General features: G+C 54.3%; 1 protein-coding gene across 3 annotated transcripts in view; it reads left to right on the forward strand.

The window, feature by feature from the left end:
* FARP2 (FERM, ARH/RhoGEF and pleckstrin domain protein 2) overlaps positions 1 to 18,940 on the forward strand; it is a 110,261-nt gene that overhangs the window by 84,395 nt on the left and 6,926 nt on the right. For 2 of the 3 annotated variants that reach the window (XM_070620292.1, XM_070620291.1), the window contains exons 14-22: positions 288 to 466; positions 2,305 to 2,334; positions 5,114 to 5,203; positions 5,594 to 5,727; positions 6,244 to 6,325; positions 10,556 to 10,793; positions 13,316 to 13,446; positions 17,063 to 17,131; positions 17,762 to 17,851. In XM_070620292.1, the coding sequence (XP_070476393.1) occupies positions 288 to 466; positions 2,305 to 2,334; positions 5,114 to 5,203; positions 5,594 to 5,727; positions 6,244 to 6,325; positions 10,556 to 10,793; positions 13,316 to 13,446; positions 17,063 to 17,131; positions 17,762 to 17,851 (1,043 nt within the window). The remainder of the gene's footprint in view (positions 1 to 287; positions 467 to 2,304; positions 2,335 to 5,113; positions 5,204 to 5,593; positions 5,728 to 6,243; positions 6,326 to 10,555; positions 10,794 to 13,315; positions 13,447 to 17,062; positions 17,132 to 17,761; positions 17,852 to 18,940) is intronic. The other variant, XM_070620293.1, reaches the window with a different exon arrangement.

Here is an 18,940-nt window from a genome sequence, read left to right on the forward strand (position 1 = left end):
TCATCTAGAGAAACCCCTAGAAGCACAGAGCCCAGGGGGGTCCAAACCATCTGTGGTTGCTCTCTGCAAAATCGGATTGATCAGCCATCAACCTGTTTTCATTTTCACTTTATGTCACATTGAGAATCACATGTGCTAGCGGCCTTGTTTACACATTTTCCAGAAAGTGCCAAGTGGCCGTGTCAGGCTAATGTCGTCTAACGCGTGGTGAGGAATGTGGTGGTGTCTGGTCAGCCTCATAGCCCTTTCTCACGTCTCGCTCCATCCCCCACCCTGTTCAATTCCAGGCCTGATCATGGAGAGTCCTCAGCCTTCTCCCTCCACCCAGAAGAGCCCGCTGAGCCTGAGCCCCGCGTTTCAGGTGACTCTGGGCCCAGCTGAGCAGGGCTCATCTCCCCTCCTGAGCCCTGTCCTTAGCAACGCTGGCGGAGCCAGGATGGACGACGAGGAAGAGCCAAAGCACAAGGTGGGCCCTGCCCCCAGCAGAGGGCTTGCTGCTGGGGGGCCTGTGTTTGTAAACTTCTTTCTGGGCTGGGAAGCCTGAGGGCAGGCGGGGGCTCTGTGCCCAGGCTCCCACTCAGGGATGGTGGGCTGGCTCCCCCCGTGAAATCCCTTCCCACGACCCTCCCATCACCTGGGACTCTTCAGGAGCCTTGCTCGAAGACAGGTTTCCTTATTCGTTTAACAACAGTTCCCGGCACCCATGGGTTCCAGGTGTCGGGCTGGATCCGGGGATATGGTGGGAACAGGTGGGCCCTGGGGAGCCCTCAGCCTCCACCCTTCCTGCTTTGTTGGGCATCATTTTAACAACCGAGTAACTGGGAGGAGAAGGTCTGAGTGCTAAGAGAGGGTCCCGTCTGAGGGTCAGCGGAGGCATTCAGGCTGATGGATGAGTAGGTCCTGGAGGAGTGTCAGGGAGGAGTGGGGTCCAGACTGGGGAGTGTTGTAGCAAGGGGAGGCGGACGTGTGTGGCATGTGGATTTAAGTGGAAACTTGAGGCTATCCCCCTGCGGGTTTCTCTTTATTGTCAGGGACAGGAGTGAGGGCGTGTACTGAGAGATGTGCAGGCAGAGAGCGATGGACTAAGCAGAGAAATGTGCTCGCTCGCCCATGAGAGGATGGCCAGAGGCAGTGGCGCCCATGGCCTCCTGGCCACCTCCACTCTCATGGCCTTGCCTGTAGCCTGGGCAATGTGGCCAAGGTGGCTTTGTGGGTGGGCACATGAGGAAGGACAAGGCTCCAGGGCATTAGCGGTTTTGTCTAGAGGGTGGTAAAATAGTGGGCTGTGATGGCCCTGGGGGGCTGCAGAGAGAGAACCCAGGAGCCATTTGTGCCTCTGCACGGAGTCGGGGTCCCAAGGAGCAAGCCGGAAGGAAACCCAGCTGGACTGGACGTAGAGTCAGGCTGGCTGGCAGAGGTCATTCTGGTCACTCAGACACTTTGTGTTTGGCTTGGGGACATCTTTTATTTATTTATTTTGGAAACCTAATGACCATCTGTGTAGCCCACTGTTGCTTTGGTGCAAAAACAAAAATGGCTTGGAGGAAAGCCATTAAAAAACTAAATTTTAACTTGTTACTTTCTGTATTACAAAACCTAGTCCATCTTCAGGCGGTTCCGTCGGGTGACGACCTCTCACACCCAAGGGCAAGTGGGCTGACAGTGGGAGGCCACAGCATCTGTTATCCAGACCAGGCCTCTGAGAGGAGCCCACTAGTCACACGTGGGCCCCTCAGAGAGCCGTGGCTGGGCCACCACTCCCAGGCAGCCCTTGGGCCCCCAGCGCCTGTGCAGAGGGACCCCTGGTCCTGCCACCTCTCCTCTCTTCACAGACATGCCACCTCGTGATTTCCGGCCAAGCGGTGCTCCACGGCGGGCTACGCAGCCAAGCCGGCATCGGCATCCAGCAGGGGTGGGCTCCTGGGGCGACAGGGATGGCCTTTTCTTCACTACTGCCCCCTAGACCGTCCCAGAGGCCAGCACCGAACAAACACAGCCCTCCGGGCGAGTGAACCGGCTCTGCTCTGTGCAGGCTTTGTGAAATGGCGCCCCCAAAAAGGCCCCCAACCCCCCGATTCACACAGGGAAGCCCCCAGTTCACCGACGACTCTCCTGGCAGGGCCTGTGTGTTTCTAAACTCCACAAGCGAACGCAGGGGTTTGAGAACCGAGGTGTTCCGACGGCTGAGCCTTGGCGGCCGTCTGCATTTGCATCTGCCTGCTCAGCTGTGCGGAGAAACAGGGGCTATCCCCTCCTCCTCCCCAATGTCTCCCACTTAATACGCTGTTTCTCCCTTTTTAATAGAAATTGGTGAGGACCAACAATATTCGAAAGGTATGAGAGCTGAAGGTGGCAGACGCTTCCTCCCACGGCTCCTGTGAGAGAAGCGGTGATGGCTCGCTGTGCTTGTGGCTCTCGGGCTGCTTTCTTCAGGGACAGGTGGTGGGCTTGGCAGGAAGCACGTCCTCCTCCCTGGGGCTCAGCCTGGATGTAATGTTGTCGGGGGGTGTGGCTGGGCAGGGCAGCAGCTGTTTTGATTTCTCTCCACTGAGTTTCCCAAGAGGTTTTCTCTGTGCTGGGAAGCAGGGGGCCACCGGCTGCACAGGCGGGCCATGCACCAGCTGCTCCTGACCACTCGGCTCCTTGCATCTCCTTGTCACTACCTGGTGGTGCCTGTGACGTTACTGCGGTCTCATCAGGGGTGCTGCCATGGTTGTTCCAGACTGTTTGTCTCTGGGTGCCTTCACCTGCCTCAAGGAAAGGAGCTGGTCTAGAACCTGGGGTGGACCCCTTTCTATAGGATAGCGCTCAGGGTTGGGGCATTGCTTTGGGACCCCATGCAATGGTGACTGCAGTTAGGACGCCAGCTTGCCTGCACTGGACTCTCCCCCAGAGCCAAAGGCCAGGGAGCCCACTGGTCACTGTAAGCTCAGGTAGAAATATTACTTTTTAAAGAGATTTTACTGAATTTGGATTTAATAGCATGAAGCCCAAAAAGAAAAAATTGAAGAGCATGAAGGTTGGAAAGGTGATCCTGCTGCTCTCTGCAGGGAGGGCCCAAGCGCCAGGGGCCCAGGGTGGGAGCTCCGAGGAGATGCTGCCCCGGCCAGAGCCTGCAAAACCATAGAGCAGGCTCCCTGGGCTGCTTGAGCTGCACGGCTGTCAATCATTTGGGAAGAGCTGACGTGAGAAGAAGCCAGCGGATGTTCCACATGCAGGAGTTTGGGGGAAGGACAGCAGGACAGGGGTTCTGAAGGGCAGCAGGTCAAGCAGAGTGTTCCTGGTGGGCCCAAGGGGCCTTGCCCATCGGCTGGCTGACCTCTCAGTTTGGTGGGCTCCAGAGCACACAGGAGGAACACGCCTTTGTTAAACCCCTGCTAAACTTCACCTGGGGGTGGGGCACACGAGGAAGATGGGGGGCCCCCAAAGGTCAGCCTCCAGCCCAGCCTCCCATCTCAGCTGCAGACCCCCATGCCCAGCTCGCTTCTCAATAGCGTCTATAGCACATCTCAGACCCCGGGTGCAAACCTGACCCCGACCTTTCTCCCCAAACCTGCCACCTGCAGCCTTCACCTCTGGGGACAGCAGCTCTTTCCCTTGGCTTGGGTCCAAAACCACAGTCATCCTTGCCTCCTCCATCCTTCGCACCTCCACCCACACTGGAACTGGACCTTCAGACTGTGTCCCGGGTCCACCCTCATCCCATCTGGCCGCTCCCCTCCCCTGCTGCGGGGCCTGGGTGGTGCAGAGGCCTCCTGACCAGCGTCAGCCCCCTCCGGCCTGCTCTCAGACTCATCCTGGGACCCCTGCCTTCCCCACTTGTAACCAGCTCGCGCACCTCTTACCTTCCCCCTCATCTTTGGCCTCTGGCCTGTCTCCCACCACCAGGAGGCAGTCAGAGGCTGCGTCCACCTCTCCCCCACCTGCCATGTTTTGTACTCCAGGGCACTTTTCTGCCGTGATAGGTCACTTCCCCTTTAGCTTGTGCATTGCTTCTTGCCTATCTCCTCCTGGGAGGCCCTCAGCTCGAGGGCAGGGACATCTGTTCCTGGGCACGTCCCAGGTGCCTTTTTGGGTCTGGCGCAAGCTCCTTGGATGTTTGCATGGTAGATAGGGGGACAGTCGGCCCTAAAGAAGTCCTCAGCCTGGTGGAGGAGTGACAGGGCAATGGCTCAGGGATAGAGCAGGACCCGTGTCTGCCAGGTGGGAAAGGACAGAGGAGGGGCCATCGAGCTGGACCTTGGCACAGGCCTCTATGAGAGGTGCTCGAGGTAGGGAGGGGCCCTTCAGGGAAGAACACAGCACCCACCTAGGCCAAGCACGAGGCCTGCACTTTGCTGGAGTGCCGAGAGCTGGGCGCAGTGTGGCTCTTCCTGCTCCTGCTGGTCCCGTCATTGCTGACTTGTCTGCCTGCACCTGCTCATCAGGCAGAGGCCCTGATGGAGATTTAAGAGCTCTCAGGGCTGGGCCATCTCTGGCCCTGCACTCCAAGTGCATTAGCCAGCCTTGTGCTCTAATATAGGGCACCGTTAGAAAGTACACTGTTTGGTAATTTAAGTGACTTTTTTGGAAATTAAGCTTAATTGTTTATAATCACTTATGTACACACTCATGTATCTGTGTGTTCACCAGGAATACCCCTGGCGGTGATATCTGAACAATAATTGCATCACAAAACCAATAGTAAGCTTCAGTATATGTTTCAACAGCAATTCTTTTCTCAAAAAGACTAACATAAAATGACGAAAACTTGAGGGAGATACAGCTGGGCTCTTTCTTTTTTTTGAGGAAGATTAGCCTGAGCTAACATCCGTGCCCATTTTCCTCCACTTTCCATGTGGGACGCTCACCACAGCATGGCTTGCCAAGCAGTGCCACATCCGCACCCGGGATCCGCCGAACTGGCAAACCTCGGGCTGCCGAAGCAGAACGTGCGCACCCAACCACTGCACCACCCAGCTGGCCCCTGGGCTTATATTTTTACTCAGAAGTAAATCCCTTCAGGAATTACAGATGAAAACTGCATGACGATGTTAACTTGAGCAGAAGAAAGTGTTATGAATGTCAGTGACATGACTGACAGCCACGTGCTCACACTCTCTGCTTCTTGCAGTGCACAGCAGCAGATGAAGCCTATTTCATAGCAAAGGAGATTCTCGCTACAGAACGAACATACCTGAAGGATTTAGAAGTTATCACCGTGGTATGACACCTACGTCCTTTATTACTTTGATTTTCTTAATACTTCTTCAATCTAAACCTGAGACAGAGGATCCCTCCTGAGAAATAGCTCTTGGCCATCTAGAGACATACATGTATATGTTCTGCTAAATGTATTTGCCTTAACACATGTCTAAGTCAGGTGAGAACATTGTGTCCAATTTTTTGCAAAACTGGGAATATATCCATTTGAAGCTTTTCACCCAGATTTGTTTTCTTATACTGTGAAAATTGGGTGGTCAGCCAAGAGGATGGACTTAACACTGACTTGAGCTGTCCTCATGGGCAGTGACTGTGGGGTCAGTGCTGGGTGTCCTGTAGCCACAGGCCCTCAGGGGCAAGGTCCCTCAGTCACCCTGAGCTCTTCCCACAGTGGTTTCGCAGTGCGGTGGTCAAAGAGGATGCCATGCCTGCAGACCTGATGACCCTGCTCTTCTCCAACATTGACCCCATCTACGAGTTCCACAGAGGTTTCCTGCACGAGGTGGAGCAGAGGCTGGCACTCTGGTAATACCCTACACACACAGGCAGCCCCTGGGCCCTGCACCCCAACATGGGCAGCCCCTGCCCTGGACCCCCACACAGCGGCCCCCACACCCTGGACCCCTACAGTGGGCAGCCCACTCTCATCACCATCACTGCTCTCAGGAACTTCCTGGCTTCAGAAAATAATTCACAGCAACCATTATTTCATTGAAGTAAATTTTTTAAACTTGTGGGAAGGAGTAGACATGTAACAATCACTTTTATTCATCCTATTCCAGAAGAGAGAATGAAAGAAGTAAGCTGAAGGTAGATGATTTCGGGGGGGGCGGGGGGGTGGGTAGGGGGGGACCTGATTACTACCTTTTAGAGAATGGCCAGAATGTAATAATTGTTTCTGTCAAGTATGAGCCTTCTACCCAAAGCATCTCATTGCCATTCTGTCTGTGACTAGAATAGCTGGTCACACAAGTATCAAATTGAAGTGTGTCTCACAAGCTTTCACAGGCTTTTGACCATATTTGTTCATCTCTACTCCAGGGAAGGATCTTCCAATGCCCATGCCACAGGTGGTCATCAACGAATCGGGGACGTCCTACTAAGGAACATGCAACAGTTAAAGGTACCATGGGTTTAGGTGGACTCCAGGCCTAGCAACTATCAGCACAACAGCAGCGTACCCTTCAGGACAGTGTTCCCCTCAGGACAGCATTCCTCTCAGGACACCATTCCCTTCAGGACAGCGTTCCCCTCAGGACAGTGTTCCCCTCAGGACAGCATTCCTCTCAGGACACCATTCCCTTCAGGACAGCATTCCCCTCAGGACAGTGTTCCCCTCAGAGCTGCATTCCCCTCAGGACAGCATTCCCCTCAGGACAGTGTTCCCCTCAGAGCTGCATTCCCCTCAGGACAGTGTTCCCCTCAGGACAGTGTTCCCCTCAGGACAGCATTCCTCTCAGGACACCGTTCCCTTCAGGACAGTGTTCCCCTCAGGACAGTGTTCCCCTCAGGACAGCGTTCCCCTCAGGACAGTGTTCCCCTCAGGACAGCATTCCTCTCAGGACACCGTTCCCTTCAGGACAGCATTCCCCTCAGGACAGTGTTCCCCTCAGGACAGCATTCCTCTCAGGACACCATTCCCTTCAGGACAGCATTCCCCTCAGGACAGTGTTCCCCTCAGAGCTGCATTCCCCTCAGGACAGTGTTCCCCTCAGGACAGCATTCCTCTCAGGACACCATTCCCTTCAGGACAGCGTTCCCCTCAGGACAGTGTTCTCCTCAGAGCTGCATTCCCCTCAGGACAGCATTCTCCTAACAGCTACTTTCCCCTCAGGACGGCTTTCCCCATCAGGACAGCATTCAGCTCAGGGATAGCATTCACTTCAGGACAGCATTCCCCTCAGAGCATCATTCTCTTCTGAGCAGCATTCCCCTCATAACAGCATTCCCTTCAGAGCAGCATTCCTGTCAGCAGTGTTCCCCTCAGGACAGAGTTCTCCTCAGAGCTGCATTTCCCTCAGACAGCATTGTCCTCAGAGCAGCATTCTTATCAGACCAGCTTTCCCCTCAGAGCATCATTCCCATCAGGACAGCCTTCAGTCTACACAGCTTTTCCCTCAGGACAGAATTCCCCTAAGGACGGCTTCCCCTTCAGGATAGCTCTACCCTCAGAGCAACACTCACCTCAGGACAGCTTCCTCTCAGAACAGCATTCCCATCCGGACTGCATTCCTATCAGGACAGTATTTCCCTCAGGCCGATGTTCCCCTGAGGATAGCATTCCCCTCAGAGCAGCATTCCATTCAGGACAATGTTCTCCTCAGGACCTCATTCCCCTCAGAACAGTTTTTCCTAGACAGAGTTCCCCTCAGGTCAGTATTCCCTTCAGAACAGCATTCCCCTCAGAACAGTGTACCTCTCAGCCTTCTATTCAGAACACCTTTCCCCTCAGGACAGCATCCCCTCAGAGCTGCATTACTCTTGGGACAGCGTTCCACTCATGACAGCGTTTCCCTCAAAAGACTCCTCAGGACAGCCTTTCCCTCACAACAGCATTTCCCTCAAGAAAGTGTTCCGTGGGCCGGCCCCGTGGCCGAGTGGTTAAGTTTGCACACTCCGCTTCAGCGGCCCAGAGTTTCGCTGGTTCGGATCCTGGGCCGGACATGGCACTGCTCAGCAGGCCGTGTTGAGGTGGCGTCCCATACGGCACAACCAGAGGCACTCACAACTAGAATATACAACTATGTACCAGGAGGCCTTGGGGAGAAGAAGAAGAAGAAAAAAAAAGAAAGATTGGCAACATACGTTAGCACAGGTGCCAATCTTTAAAAAAAAGAAAAGAAACAAAGAGAGTGTTCCTATCCAGACAGTGATCCCCTCTGAGCAACATTCACCTCAGAGTTACCTTTAGGTAATCATTCTCCTCAGGTCAGTATTTCCCTCAGGACAGGGCATTGTTCCTCTCAACAGTGTTTTCTCATGGCAGAGTTCCCCTCAGACAGCATTTCTGCAAGACAAGTGTTCCACTCAGGACAGTGTTCCCCTCAGAGCCGTACTCTCCTCACGACAGTGGCCCCTCAGAACAGTATCCTCCTCAGGGCAGTGTTCCCATCAGAGTGACAACCCCTCAGGACAGGCTTTTCCTCAGCAGACTCTCCCTCAGTAAACTGTCTCCCTAAGGACATGTCCTCCTCAGAGCAGCGTACTCCTCAGAGCATCAATCTTCTCAAAGCAGCATCCCCTGCAAGACATCATTCCCATCAGAAAGGCACTCCCTTCAGGCCAGAGCTCCCCTCATACTAGCATTCCCCTCAGAACATTGTTCCCCTCAGGACAGCATTCCCCACAGGATGGCGTTCTCCTCAGGACAGCATTCCTCTCAGACAGCATTCCCCCAAGACCATTGCTCCCCTCAGGACAGTGTCCCCCTCAAAGCAGCGTTCTCTCAGGACAGCATCCTCTCAGAGCAGTGTTTGCCTGAGAACAGCATTCCTTTCAGATAATCATTCCCTTTAGGAGAGGATTTCTGTCAGGACAGTGATTTCCCTCAGAGCAACATTCCCTGAGGACAGCTTTCCCCTCAGAGTAAGGAGCCCCAAGGACAGTGTTCCTCTCAAGGCAGGGTTCCCCTCAGCTAGCGTTCCCCTCAGAGCATAGTTCCCACCAGCAAAGTGTGACCCTCAGAGCAGCGTCAGAGTGTGCTGAGTTGGCGCTCCTGACGTCTCTCTGTGATTCACAATGGGACATGAGCCTCCAGCTGACCCACGTGCAGATGCTGCTCTTGCTGGGTGCTGCAGCCTGGAGACGGCTGTGCGGAGCCTGTCTAGGTTGATGTTGGGGTTTGTTTCCACTCACCTGCTAGGCTCATAGTTCAGGTGTTTTCCTTGGATGGGCTTGAGCTCTGTGAAGGGACTGTGCCAAGGAAAGTGCAAATGGAGTGACTCTGGGTAGCCCAGGTCAGCCACGTGGGGAAGCGAGATGTCCCTTTGTTAGGACCAGTTGTCACAGGGTTGGAGTCAACAGGGCCAGTTGTGCTTTTGCTGTTCAGAGATCTTACTCTTGCTAAACAGACCTGGGACAGGCCTTCCCCCCGGGGGGTTCCCTCGGGGCGTCCTTGCAGCATCCTTCCCGGAGACTCTGGAGCACCCCCACCGCTTGCATCACTCCCGTCTCTCAAGCCCTCGCCAACAAGTCCACTCGCTGGGCTGGCTGCCGCCTCCATCCCAGGCCTGTCCCGCCTTCTCCTCTATCCAGCCAGACTCTAGACACTCTTCTAGGCCCCATTTCATTCCTAGAAGCCCGAGGGGCCCACAGGATCGCTCAGTTCTGACTTCAGATAGCCCCACTTGAAGAGCTCCATCCTGCTCAGAGGCCCCTTCCTTACCCTGACACTTACCGGGTTTTCTGAGCCAGGTGGTTAATTAGTAAGTTCTGCCTATCCCAAAAGCACTTGCACGAATTTAAAATCAAAATATATACAAATCTGTTTGATTGAGCTTACCATACATACCACACAGGTCATCTGTAATGTTCATTAAAACAAACCGATTTAATATTAAAACCCTCCAGGGGGCCAGCCCGGTGGCGCAGCGGTTAAGTTTACATGTTCCGCTTTGGTGGCCCAGGGTTCACCAGTTCAGACCCCAGGTACGGACATGGCACTGCTCAGCAAAAAAGCCACGCTGTGGTAGGCGTCCCACACATAAAGTAGAGGGAGATAGGCATGGATGTTAGCTCAGGGCCAGTCTTCCTCAAAAAGAAAATATATATATATATTAAAACCCTCCAAAAGGTAAGGTTAGCAGAGTTTAATCCAGCTGTGTGACACTCGGAATCCACACACACGTCCCTTTGATTTGGGTAAACCGTCCGGAGGGACTGTGCTCCCTCTTCGATAACTGGGTCGGGCGGCCGCTCCGCTCCACTCTGGAGTGTGGGTGAGACCCGGGGCAGCCTCCGCAGCGCTCACTCGCTGTGTCACATGCAGCGAGCGGCAGCCCTCTCAGCCTCAGTCCTTCATCTGTAAAGTGGGGACAGAGCCCCGTGAGCACTCACCGCATGAGCCGGGGGGTCCGTCAGCGGTGGGCGTAGTGCTGGCGGCTGGGGACAAGCCCCTGCCCTCCCATCTGGAGCGAGGTTTGGTCGAGGTGGAGTCTCAGACGGGGCAGAGCCAACTCTGTGGAAGCTGGAAAGCCCCAGCTCTCGTACGCTGGGCCGTTCTCTGTTCTGCCCGCTGGCATTTCCAGCCAGGTGTGACGTCCACACTGGGCATGCCGTCCAGACAGGCCGCTCACCAACTGGACCCCCCTCCCACATCTGCTAACCTAAAGGCCCCCCTTTTGTACCTCAACAGGAGTTTACCAGCTACTTCCAAAGGCATGATGAGGTCCTGACAGAACTGGAAAAGGCCACGAAACGCTCTAAGAAGCTAGAGATGGTGTACAAAGAGTTTGAGCTCCAGAAGGTCTGCTACTTGCCTCTCAACACGTTCCTACTGAAGCCCATCCAGCGACTGGTGCACTACCGCCTGCTGCTGAGCCGGCTCTGTGGGCACTACGCGCCCGGGCACCGTGACCACGCCGACTGCCGCGGTGAGTGCGGGCGCCGAGTCCTGTCTCTCAGGCTGCCGCGGCTGTGTGGTTAGGAGCCGTATGGCCAAGTCTGGAAGCTGGTGTGGCTTTCTGCTAGGAGCTAGTGTGGCTCGGTGCTGGAAGCTGGCGTGGCCATGTGCCTACTACGAAGCCTGCATCCAACGGCTAGAAGCCCGCGTGGGTAGGAGGCAGGGGCAACTTTGGCTTCCTTAACTGGGAGGCGTGGGGTGCGCTGGCCGCTGCCCTCCCCTGCCCCTCCTGCCGATGGAGGAGGGCAGGACCCGAACCTGTCCTTCAACTCCACCTCCCCAGGGTGAGGCCCTTCTCTGCTCCAAATCTCAACAGCAGAGAGAAGGACTCCAATTACCCTGGAGTGGTCACAGGGAGTGCACACTGATCAGGGTGGCCTTCTGCTGCAAGGGGTCCCCCCATAGCCCCCTGGAGGGGTTGGAGTACTGGGGGGTGGAGTGCCACTCTCAGAGTGACCTGCTGCCTGTGGGCATTTCTGTCCTGGAAGCCTTGGATCTAAAACTCAAATATTTGGGCCACGGTGGCCTGTTTGAAGTTTCTCACATAGATGGACTTTGTCATTTTTTGTGTTAAAGGGGCGAAAAAATAAACCCTGACCTTTATAACCTACAAATATGACTTCTAGTTGTACTGTAAATTTAGTGCAGGAAATTACTGTCTATCAGGTTTTCATAAGTAAATTTACCATTGTCATTAAAAGCATAAGATGGAAGACTATTCAGCATTTCCTTCTAGCCGGTCTCCCATAGTCATAAATGGGTGCAAATAAGATGCTTTCTGATGTACAAGAAACAAAATGGATCACACTATGCTGACAACTCTCTTCCTCTTCATTCTAAAAGCAAGTATTTCGTGTGTGCTAAAAAGGAGAGGACAAAATTGTCGGAAGTGTTTCCAAGCATTTTAAGGGAAATATGAAATCAGTGTAGCACACTTAAAATGCTCCCCATTGTCAGCCTTCTCCTGAAGTCCCTGCGGGGTGGGGCAGTGCAGGCGGCAGTGACCTGGGCTCCAAGCCATCAGGGGAGGCCATGCCGAGTGGAGAGGGTCGGGCACACCCGCTGCTGTCAGGCTCCTCATCAGGAAAACCTGTCTCACAGGCTGATGCAAAAACTGACTGAGGCTACATTTCTGAAGGTGCTTCGTAAACTGTCAGCACAATGCGATGTGACAGCCGAGACTGGTTTGCATCAGACCCCAGCCGTCTGCCAATGGTTAGGAGAGCCCAGGGGATGAAGTGCACCCTCAGCTGATGACAGCAGTTGGTGCCCCGCCCCCACCCACTCCCCCGCCTCAGAAAAAGGCCCCTTGGGGTGCAGATGTTACCAGCCCTCTTGGTCTTCCCAAGAGCTTGAGCTTGAACTTGTTGGACAAAAGGGAGTACCTTTAGGTTGGGGCCTAGAGAGGGTGGCCTTGCATTTGTATTTTATCATTCAGTCAATAAGGGTTTCCCGGGGCAGTGCCTGGCACTGGCCAGGTGCTAAGTGTGTGTTGACAGTCTGTCAACATCATGCTGGTCCCATGGAGTCCCAGGCACAGGTGGTACTATGGACATCAGTCTGGCATAGGTCTAAAGTGCGTCCCCAGCTTACAGCAGCTTCCAGTGCCAACCCCAGTGCAATGCGGAGCCCATGCAGTGACCTTCCAGCCCTGCACTCCGTGCACACATCATCCAAGGGCAGGGTAGCACTGAGTGCTGTCCAGGGGCACACGTGGGGCCAGGCAGCCTGCAGTGAGCAAGCAGAGCAAAGCGAGTCTCTACCCAACTGCGTGTCCAGGAGGAGGGGCTCAGACTTCAGCTGGACCCTGAGGGGTGGTGAGGCCCGGCCGGGGTGGGAGCTCAGGAGTCTGCACAGAGCCGACTCCAGTGTCAGCACCTGAGGCAGCATCACTGAGGCTCTGACAACGTGTCGTTTATGAAGGAAGAACTCATCTTTCCGTGTGCCCTTATCTGACTTTATCCTCTCAAAGCTGTGAGGCCGGTGTCAGCTCCACTGGAGAAATGAGACTTGCCAGGGCGAGAGCTGAAAAGGAGGGCGGAGCTGCGTGAGGGCAGCGTCTCCTGCTGTAGTTGTTGGGACCGTGAGGTGCTGTGGCCAGGCTGTCAGTGGGAGTCCTGATAAAAAGATAGCAGGGTGTGGGGCCAGCCTGGTGGCGTAGTGGTTAAGTTCATGCACACTGCTTCAGCAGCTGGGGTTTGTGGGTTTGCATACCAGGCGTGGGCCTACACACCGCTCATGAAGCCAGGCTGTGGCAGCCGTCCCACATACAAAATAGAGGAAGGTTGGCACAGATGTTACTGCAGGGCGAATCTTCCTCAAGCAAAAAGAGGAAGATTGGCAATGAATATTAGCTCAGGGCAAATTTTCCTCTGCAAAAAAAAATAAAGTAAAATGCCAGTTCCTGTCACAAAGTGGTGGGTGAAGGGTTTTTTCTGCGCCGCGCCTGGCCCAGCTGCCTGAGCACCTATCCTGAGGGTTCTCTCCATGCAGACGCCCTCAAGGCCATCACAGAAGTGACATCCACACTCCAGCACAGCCTCGTCCGGCTGGAGAATCTCCAGAAGCTGACAGAGCTCCAGAGGGACCTGGTCGGCATTGAGAACCTCATCACTCCTGGCAGGGTGAGTCACTTGGTTTGAGAAAGTTTTTTGAGCTGGGTACTTCATTGTTTTTGAGATATAATTCTCCTACCACAGAATTCGCACTTTCACAGTGTGCAATTCAGTGGTTGTTAGTATATCCACAAGGTTGTGCAACCATCACCACTATCCCATTTCAGAACACTTTCATCCCCCATATCTGTCAGCAGTCACTCCCTGTCCCCCTGCCCAGTCCCTAGCAGCTACTACTCTACTTTCTGTCTCTTTGGATTTGCCTATTCTGGACATTTCATATGAATGGCGTCTTACAGGATGTGGCTTTTGTGTCTCACTTCTTTCACTCAGCGTCATGTTTTCAAGGTTCGTGCCCATTGTGGCATGAGTGGGCGCTTCCTTCCTTTTCGTGGCAGAACAGTATTCCATTCTCTGGATATACCGTTTCTTGTATATCCATCCATCTGCTGATGGACACTTGAGTTGTTTCTACTTGTTGGCAATTGTGAATAATGCTGCTGTGAACATTCGTGTGCAAGTCCGTGTGTGGACGTATGTTTTCAGTTCTCCTGAGTACATCCCTAAGAGTGGGCTTGCTGGGTCATGTGGTAACTCTATGTTTAACATTTTGAGGAGCTGCCATTTTCCAGTGACTGCACCATTTTCCATTCCTGCCAGGAGTGTATGAGAGTTCCAGTTTCTCCATATCTCAGCTGATTCTAGCCATCCTTGTGTAGGTAGTGGGGTCTCATTGTGATTTGCATTTCCCTGATGGCTAACGACAAGCATCTTTTCATGTGTTTATTGGCCATTTGTGCCTTCTTTAGAGAAATGCCTATTCAGGTCCTTTCCCACCTTTTAACTGGGTTGTTTGTCCTTCCACTATTGTCATGAGATTCTTTATCTACTCTGGATACCAGACTTACCAGAATAGGACTTGCAAATATGTTTTCCCATTTTGTGGGTTATCTTTTCACTTTCTTGTGGGTATCATTTACAATCCAAAAGTTTTTAATTTCGGTGAAGTCCAATTTACCTATTTTTTCTTTGGTTGCTTGTGCTTTAGGTGTCAAAGCTAAGAAACCATTCCCTAATCCAAGGTATGAAGGTTTAACCCTACGTTTTCTTGTAAAAGTTTTATGTTTTAACCCTCACATTTAGATTTGATCCATTTTGAGTTGTTTTGTGGATGGTGTGAGGTGGGGGTCCAACTTCATCCTTTTCCATGTAGATGTCCCATTGGCCCAGCACCATTTGTTGAATTGTCTTTGCACCCTGATCAAAAACAATGGGCCTTCGATGTCTGGGTTTATTTTTGAACCCTCATTTCTGTTCCGTGGGTCTGTATGTCTACTGGGCTGCTTACTTTCTGTCACTAATGCCCTTTGCTTTGAACTCAGTACTGTCAACATACAAAACCTGCTTTAAGGGTTGCATGGGGCTGTTTCCTGTGTCAACACAAGCTTACACATATTAGTGTGTGGGTGTCCAAGTCACGTTTCTGTGTTAACCTCGTGAGAAGAAGGTATGCAGAACGTGGACCATGAGCTGAGAGAGAGGTGCTAGACTCAAACACACAGGGAGGCCTGCTCCTGGGGCCAGGGCTTCAAGCGGGTGCCAGGACGGCTCCCTCTCACCCGCTCCTCGCCCCCTGGCTCTGGTGGTGCTGCGGGCTGGGACTCTGGGAGGGGCTGGGGCTCTTGTTACACACATGTTTCTCTTAGTGCCCCGCGCAGTGGCCCAGGGAACTGTCACTAAAGGGACAAATAAACGAGAGGAGCCTCCTAGAGCAGGGGTTCGGGGTGGGCTCGGGAGCCCAGGCTTGAGTTCAGGTCTCCACGGCCGGCCACGGGGCCTGGGCAGGCTGCTCCACCTGTGACATGGGGGATCGGGGCTTCACAAGGGGACGGACGTCAGCTGCTCGACCCAGGGCCTTGCTGTGTAAATGCTTGCTGCCATAATTATGGTTACTAGTCAAAGTCTCTGAAGTCCTGTCTTGATAAACCAGGGCTCCTGGTCTCCCTAAGTTAAATAAGTGCATCAGTCAGAGACAGAAGCCACACCAGTTATTTGAGCAGGGGAACTTAAGAGCAAGGATTGTTCACTGGGTAGAAAGTTGATAATAAAGTTGATAATAAGGCAGCAAAGGGGGAGAAGAAGTGTAAAGTATCAAGGAGGCAGAACTGCGAGAAGCAGGCCCCACCGAGGGCTGGGAACACAGGCCTGGCCAGGGCCCCGCCAATGCTCCCAGCTCAGCAGAGGGGCCCAGCTCAGCAGGAAGGCACTGCGGGCCTGAGCTGCTGGAGGAGGGAACGCTGCTCCCTGGTCCTGGGGTCTCTGTGGGGTGGTGAAGCTGGCTCTGCGAGGGCAGGAAAACCATGAACTGGATTCACGCTCGCAGGAAGGGACGGCTGTGAAGTGCTGTTCTAGCCTCGAGGCCCCATCGCCAGTGGGAGCAGCCAGCTCCCCGGGCCCCAGAGCAGGGCTGGGAGGCGGGTTTGCCGCGAGCTCAGCAACCAGCCCAGTCCAGTTGTGCAAGAGGGTTTGTGCGGCGTGAGGGCGTGCCTTCCTGCCTTTGCGGAGCTGACATTTTGGTTGGGCTGTTCCCATCCTGCCACGTCCGTGAGGGTTACTGTATAAAGGTGTTTTTATGCCTTCACTCAGCTCACTTGAGAGCGTCTCAGGCTGGCATCCTCTGGCATGTTCTCAGGGCACGAAGCCAGGCTCCTACTTGTCTGAAGGGAACAAAGATGGTAGAAGTGTCTCCAGAAATAGTCCAAACCGGAATCCTTTGGGATGCCCAGGACACTCACTGCCCACCATCAGTGCAGGCGGTTAGGGACCTGTCTGCTGTCCGTGTCCTCAGAGGCAGAGCTCGGGGTCTGGACAGGTGATGCTCGGGCACCGACGGGGAAGCATGAGGATGTCCCCGGAGTCCTGGTAGAGCAGCAGGCGCTGGAGGGAGAGGCAGAACCTTCCCCTGTACCTCTGGGGTCTCCCCTCCTCTCTCCATGAAGGACAGCCCAGCCCACAGCATGGAGGCTCCTCCTGCAGCCTCAGCCCAGCTGGAACCTCTCACGCCCTTGGGTGGTCAAGCCTTTGTGGTGTGGAACCCTTGTTCAAACGCCAATGCCAGGCGGCAGCTAACACAATCACCTGTTCCCCTTTGGTGGGAACCGGGTGTTCCTACCTCCTCCCTCCCGTTCTCAAGCTGCTCCCACCCAGTGTTTTCAAAGCTGAACTCAGATGTCATCTCCTTGGCTGTACCTTCCAGAAGCCTCCCCTCAACAGGAACAATACCCTTTGCTTTACATGGTGGCCCTCAGTTTAGCCGGGCCTGTTGCGAGACGAGGCTGCAGGTGCCCAGCGGATGGTTTGGGGACTGCGTTAACTGGCACCCAGACAGGACTTGAGTGTCCGAGGGGAGCAGGCAGGAGGCGGAAGGTTGGAAAGGCATGAAGGGTCCTTGGGCATCTGGACAGGAGGGCACTGTTAAGGGTCAGATGGGGCCTGCGAGGGGGTCATCCAGAGGAACTCAGAGAAGCAGAAATGGTGCCGTGAGCCCGCCCGGCTCTCGGCCCGCCAGTGTGCCATCTGCCGAGGCGGCCCTGGGCCAGCACCAAGGAGCGCGTCTCTCTTTCAGGAGTTCATCCGTGAGGGCTGCCTCCACAAGCTCACCAGGAAGGGCCTGCAGCAGAGGATGTTCTTCCTGGTAGGTGGACTGGGCGGCGGTTCTGCGGGGGGCTGTGCCCACCATGCTCTGCTTCAGGTGGGTGGCCTCAAAGTCAGAAGGAGCCAGGTGAGGGTCGCAGAGAACATTCCTGGGCCGGCACCTGCCTTGTTCTGGGCTCTGGGCATCTGTCTGCAGGCTGAGAAAAATCCGGAAGATGAAAAGTCCACGCACCTTTGGCTGCAGGAACGTTCTTCTTGTGCTGAGTGGCCAGTTCACAGGGTCTTACTCGCATGCCCAGGAGGACTGGCTTTGACCCTGGGAGCCGAGGCCCTCTCAGCAAGTCCCTGCTGCCAGGTTCCCTTGTATCAGCTCCCTTCCTCGCGGCCAGTTAGGAGATTGAAACCGGAGCCATCCTGGATGAGGGGTAACTCCAGCTGGTGCCCACTGGGCACTGGCCCAAGAGGTCTGCTGGTTCATGTGGTTACTAGTTACCTCTGGGCAAAAATGATTGTATGAATGAAATAAAAATCTCTTTTTTGCCAAAAAACTCCAGCAAGCCAAACAGATCTGATAACCACATAAGGGCCCTTGAAGTTGGTCTAATAAGATGTTGAAACCTTGTTACTTGCTTTTAAAATTTGTCTGTCTAATAAGCTTCCCATCTGTCAGTTCTCAGATATGTTGCTGTACACAAGCAAAGGTGTCTCGGGGACCAGCCACTTCCGGATCCGGGGCCTCCTTCCGCTCCGCGGCATGCTGGTGAGTGCCGAGCTGAGGCAGGGCCCGACAGTGGTTCACGGGCAACCATACAAGCCCCTGCTGGGCTATCTGTGCTGCTTCAACCTGTTGTGGTTTCTGTCCTTGGGCCCTACCTGCAGCCACGGGAGCCCTTCCAGGGCCCTGCAGACCCTGCCCCCGCAGGACAAAGGCCCCGCTCACCTGTCCAACGTCCTTCTGGAACCTGCCTGCCGCTCCCCCAGGGAGCACTGTCCTTTGGTGGGAAACACAACCCAAGACTCCACGGGGTGCTGGGCCACTCTGCTGCTGGAGGAGGGGGGGCTGACACAGCGTTTGAAAGAGACCTGAACTGCCACTTCTTAATATTGTGGAGTTGTCTTTGATTTTTACTTGTATCTCTTTTTTCTTATACTGACAAGTTTGGTTCTTCGTGGCATCGTAATTATTTCACACACACACACACACCCCTGCACACACACCCAGCTCTGAAATGGTAGGACAAACACCACCGCCGTTAATGAGACGGCGGGCTGTGGTTCAAGGCTGGGCTCAGGGTGGCCCCACTGAGCCTGGCCGGCTGCTTCCCTCCCAGGCGTGCGCGAGGTCCCTCCACCGGAGCCTCATGGGGCCTCTACTCTGCCCTCTCACGTCCACCACATGAAGAGCAACAAGCTCTGTCTCTGCTCTGCTGTTGTGGGCCTGGCTTGCTAGCAGTCCTGCTGCACTGCCAGTGCTCTGTCCACACCACACGCCTGTCAGAGTGTCTCCTTGCCCCCACTGTCACAGGTGCAACGTGACACTTTAATGTTGTCTCTAATGGGCAGAAATTCTTCATTTTAACATGATCCACTTTGTCAGCTTTATCCTTTGCGGTCGGTCCTTTTTGTGGCCTCGTGAAGACACTGTTGGAAGGCCAGCGAGAGACTCTCTCAGAGACAGTGATGCACTCTCCATTTGTCCTCAAGTGTAGATGATCTGTACCCAGCCTGGAACCCACCTTGGGGAATGGTAAAGACAGGAGGCCAAGTTCAGGGTTTTACCATAGAGACGTGCCGTTGGTCCAGAACATCTTACTGCAGCGAGCATCTCTCCCGGCGGCCCACCAGGCCT

This window comes from Equus przewalskii, chromosome 5, assembly GCF_037783145.1.
Source record: "Equus przewalskii isolate Varuska chromosome 5, EquPr2, whole genome shotgun sequence".
NCBI lineage: Eukaryota > Metazoa > Chordata > Mammalia > Perissodactyla > Equidae > Equus > Equus przewalskii.